At 34.7% G+C, this 5000-nt stretch overlaps 1 protein-coding gene across 1 annotated transcript in view; it reads left to right on the top strand.

Annotated features, from left to right (window-relative positions):
* The window catches only part of LOC119582611 (cyclic AMP response element-binding protein A-like), a 61078-nt gene extending 56305 nt beyond the window's left edge, over positions 1-4773 (top strand). Inside the window, exons 3-8 of the mRNA XM_037930986.1 lie at positions 481-878; positions 1747-1942; positions 2295-2485; positions 2786-2929; positions 3529-3761; positions 4104-4773. Of these exons, the coding sequence (XP_037786914.1) occupies positions 481-878; positions 1747-1942; positions 2295-2485; positions 2786-2929; positions 3529-3753 (1154 nt within the window). The 3' untranslated portion in view covers positions 3754-3761; positions 4104-4773. The remainder of the gene's footprint in view (positions 1-480; positions 879-1746; positions 1943-2294; positions 2486-2785; positions 2930-3528; positions 3762-4103) is intronic.
* The last annotated feature ends 227 nt before the right edge of the window (positions 4774-5000 follow it).

Here is a 5000-nt window from a genome sequence, read left to right as displayed (position 1 = left end):
GCGGGGCCTGCAATGTGCCTGGGGGAGGGAGGGAGAAAAGATAGGAAGGAGGGAGGGGGAGGAAGGTGGGGGCTGGGGCTGTTGCAAAGAGGGGGGGGGGGAAGGGTCGGAGTAGAACCTCTATTTTTTATATCTCTTTAATGTTGACCATCTGTTCCTTTCTTCCTGTTCTCTTATTCTGTGAGATTTATTGTTATTGTTTTTAATTTTATTCGTTCTTGGCTGTGGTATGTGTAATGTATAAGTGTTTCGATGAATTGGTTGATACAAGGTTTATGAAAAATACGAGTAAGGTGATAATACAGTGAAATAATAATATTATAAATGAATCTGACAAAAATGATAATTATACACCAACAGAAACTTAATATTGCGAAGAAAAAGCGATAATACGGATGCTAATCGAAATAGCAACAGTAACAGCAACACTATAAAATAAAATACCGCAAAAAAGTAAGCATATCCTCTCTAACATTTCAGACTTGGAGAGCGAGTGCTTCCCCGCCATCCCCATCTCAGAGGCCGAAGGAAGTGGCGGAGGAGTAGGAGGAGGGGGATCGACCTCGTCCACCTCCTCGACGACCACCAGCACCTCGTCCTCAACCTCAACCTCGCCCTCGACCATCACCAAGAACAGCATCGCACCCGCCCACACCCCGCAAGAGACGAGCGACAAAGACCCCTTATCCCTGAACACGATCGTCACCGCAACGAGCGTGGCCACAGCACCCGGCAGTAGCAAGAAGGTCCTGGGCCCTCCCCCTCTGTCGCCTCTGGTGGGACACGAGAGAACGGCGGCGCACGAAGTCACCCACGCGGAAACTGCCACCGCGACGGCCTTTCTGTCCAATGCTGTGCTCAGTGTGCCCACGATTAAGGTGAGATGAGGTTTTTTTCTTTCTTTCTTGTTTACTTATTTATTTGTTTTTATTTTATTTTTCATTTTATTTATCTTTTTTTTTTTGGGGGGGGGAGGGAGTTGGAGGTATGCGAGTGTCTGTTTTATTTTTTCTGTTGTATTTGTTTCCTTTGCATTTAGTTTGTTTCTATCTGTTTTGATTTTCAATGTCTATATTTTTCATGTGAAATTTCAGTTCCCCCCCCCCTCTCTCTCTCTCTCTCACTTTCTTTCTCTCTTTTTTTCACTCTCTCACTTTCTACCTCTCTCTTCCTCTCCCTCTCTCCCTCCCTCTACATATGTCATAAGTAGGTTCATAACTGAACGTTGCAGGTGGTTTTCATGTTTGCTAATTATTCAAGTCCTCACAGGTGTAAGGACATGTGCTTTAACTAATCATATGTAAACTAGTAGAACTTGATTATGTATCCCAAATACTTTTAAGATTTTTAATTATCAAATGCATGATTCCAAGATTATCATTAGCAGCTAAAGCCAGAAAGGAGAGAGGAAAATATTACCTTCATGCCCATTTATCCTATAAAAGTGCTGAAAAATAATCAAAACTGTTTATTACATGTCTCATTGCCATGTCATTAAAAGCAAATGCCGGAGGAAAAGAAAAGTGGATTACTATCATGATGCAGGTGTTACACAGAATTGGCATAACATTTTATTTTTAAAACAAGTAAAAATGGATCAGGTATTTGCATATTTATGCTGTATTTGCAACCTTTTTATTGTTCAGTTTCAGCAACTTACAAAATGTACAAAGTGATGTCACATAGTATATTTGCAACAGGCACTCTTTAATTTCATGTTTTTATTTTTCTTTATTCTTTTTCCAGACAACCATGGGATTGGTACGACCAAGTGCTGTAGTGGTCACACAACGCAGTGGTACAGGAATGGTCCACAGCCCAAGTACACGTCTCAGTGTAACATCTCGCACACTGAAGCTCCCTACAACATCTGCAGTGACAATTTCCTCTCCTTCAGCATCATCTTCTTCTTCCGTGTCTACTGCATCATCATCTGACACAGGTGAGTTGGTGGAATTGATATGATGATTTGTTAATGTAACTTTCTTTGATATATCAGTTAACAGCATTGAATATAGGAGAAGACATTTGTAGATCACTGTACATGTATTTTGTGTATATACATATACACTGAACATTAATATGTACACACATTTCAGTATATCTCCATATCACACAGACACACAGAGACACAGACACACACACACACACACAACACACACACACACACACACACACACACACACACACCACACACACACACACACACACACACACAGTTTGGGAAGTCTCATACCTCAAAGATACCTATCAACTAAAGTAAGTAAAAACTAAGGAAAAAATTATCTTTCCAGGATTCTACATGCCTCCAACACCCCCCTCCTGCTCAAGCAGTGATAGTGAATGTGGCGGACAGTCCCCTCCCCGCACACCTCCTTTATATGAAACTCTCACTCCACAATTTGCAAATCCTCGCAAGGGAACAGCACGCATTCTTGTCTCTTCAAGAAACCCAATTAACACTCCACTTATCTCATCACAGCCGGTAAGGAGTGTGGATTTATTTTTGTGTAATCTGTGTTCATTTTCTGTATTTAGGTTCCTGTCAGTGATTAGAAAAAAATATTTTGTTGTCCATACTACAGAATCATTCTATATAGCATCAAGTTATGCATTTTATAAAGTGTTTGTGTTTGAAAGTGGTACTGCATATGGTAATATAGCAACAATAATGGTATGCATTTACAACACACTAAATTAACTACAGACAGTAAACTAGTAAGGTGATAAAAGATAGAAAAGAGAACAAACTCCCAGCTCTTAAACCTTCAATTTCCCCTCACAGAAAGGAGCAACGGGAGTCATCAATCTCACAGAGGAAGAAAAGAGGACCTTGCTCTCAGAGGGCTACAGTGTCCCCAGCAGACTCCCACTCACCAAAAGCGAAGAGAAGTCGCTCAAGAAAATCAGAAGAAAAATCAAGAATAAGGTCAGTGTAACATTTTTAATGACTTTTTTTCTCTTTTTTCTCTTTTAATGACAGGGTAAGAGGGTTTTCAGACATTGAAAAGGTTGTTGATAAATGGACTTAGCTTATATTTGTATTTTTATGTATGTTTTTTATTTTTTTGTTTTACCATTCAAAACTTTATTGTTATTACTATTACTATTATTATTATTATTAGTGTATATATGTATATATATAAGTATATAGATATATAAAGTGTATAAATTTATAAATATCTTATACATACATATATATATATATATATATATATATATATATATATATATATATATATATATATATATATATATATGTATGTATGTATGTATGTATGTATGTATGTATGTTATATGTATATATATATATATATATAGTATATATATTAATATATATTATATATTATATTATATATATTATATATATATATATATATATATCATTATATGTATTATATATATGTATATATATCTACGAATATATGTATGTATATATTTTTTTTCTTTATTTCTTTCTTTTTCTTTTATTTCCCTTATTCAATTTCCTCTAAATAGCAATGGTTTTCCTCCTCTCCCTCACCACAGATCTCAGCCCAGGAGTCCCGTCGCAAGAAGAAGGAGTACATGGACGCCCTGGAGAGAAAAGTGGAGAAACTGAGCAGCGAGAACATGGAGAGCAAGCGGCGCATTGAGATCCTGCAAGCATCCAATTCCCAGTTGATGTTAGAAGTCCAGCGTTTGCAGAGCATGATAGAGATCGATGAGAAGACTAGGATCAGATCGACGCCTTTAGCAACGTTGCTCTCGTAAAGAAGTTGGTAGGTTGATGGAGATGTGATTTTAGTTTATTTTGGAGAATTATATGAATTTGTTACAATGAAAATATGAATTGAGGAATGAATAAATGAGTAAGATAAGTAAATTAAGTAAGTAGTGTGAATGACGTCAGAGGAAAGTAATAGATGAATCAACAAAACGATGAATTAATATGTAAAATACTAATAATTATTTTTCTGGTTATTTTTAATGAGATCTGATGTAAATTACAAAATTTAATATCTTAGATTAATTTTAATTCATTGCCTATTTGTTAATATGGATTTTGTAAGTATTTTATTGTTTTATTACAATATATATATATATATTTTTTCCCCCCCCAGGTATGAGCCATCAATATTCAAAACCAGAGAAGTATATCTCTACAGGAGATGAATTAAAATCTCACCATTCCTTTCATATAAGTGCCTTTCACCTTGTATGGAGTTAAGTGGCATTATTTTTATACCTGATGTATGGTTGAGGAGGGAATTATCAACTATGGTACATTCCACGACAAAAACGAAACAAAAAAAAAAACAAAAACAGAAAGAGAGAGTTGCTTTTATTTTGTAATCATAAATTATGCCAGACCTGTTACATTATTTTTGAAAAATGAAAAGAATAGAGAAAAACTCATGGAAGTGTATATTTTGTATATAGATGTTTTAAGATGTAGGCTGTAGACAATCGCAACAAGGTAGAATTTTATATTGTTGATGATTTTTTAAAAGTTTAGCATTGAATGATGAGTGTTTATTGTACAGAGGTGATTTTATTACAAGACATTACAGTGTTGTAATGGATAATGAATGCCAAGATGATTTTCTTTACGTATTCATATACTACTGGTTTCTGATGGTGGGAGATGTGTTTTTTATTTTTATTTTTTTTTTTTTTTCATTAATATGATAATGTTTAATAATCATTTACTTCTATAATAACTCAACTTTGACATTTACAATAATTTAGTTGGTATTGCTGACAGATCATATGTATTAATGATGACTTTTTTTTAAATAAATTATTAAAGATGGATTAATTCAATAATGCAAGGTAGTATTTTTTTTTTTTATTTATTATAATTACAATTATTCTGATAGAGGGAAAACCATTCACTTATTCTTGTCAAGGATTTCCATAAAAAATATTTTCTTAAAGGTTACTAATAGGATGTGCACAAGAAGATAATTATATAATAACTAATGATGACTTAAGCAAAGATCCCTGTGGAAATTAAA

The sequence above is a fragment of the Penaeus monodon genome, chromosome 16, assembly GCF_015228065.2.
Source record: "Penaeus monodon isolate SGIC_2016 chromosome 16, NSTDA_Pmon_1, whole genome shotgun sequence".
Taxonomy (NCBI): domain Eukaryota; kingdom Metazoa; phylum Arthropoda; class Malacostraca; order Decapoda; family Penaeidae; genus Penaeus; species Penaeus monodon.
Note: the sequence above shows the minus strand (reverse complement) of the source record. Positions and strands in the feature narration are given on the sequence as shown.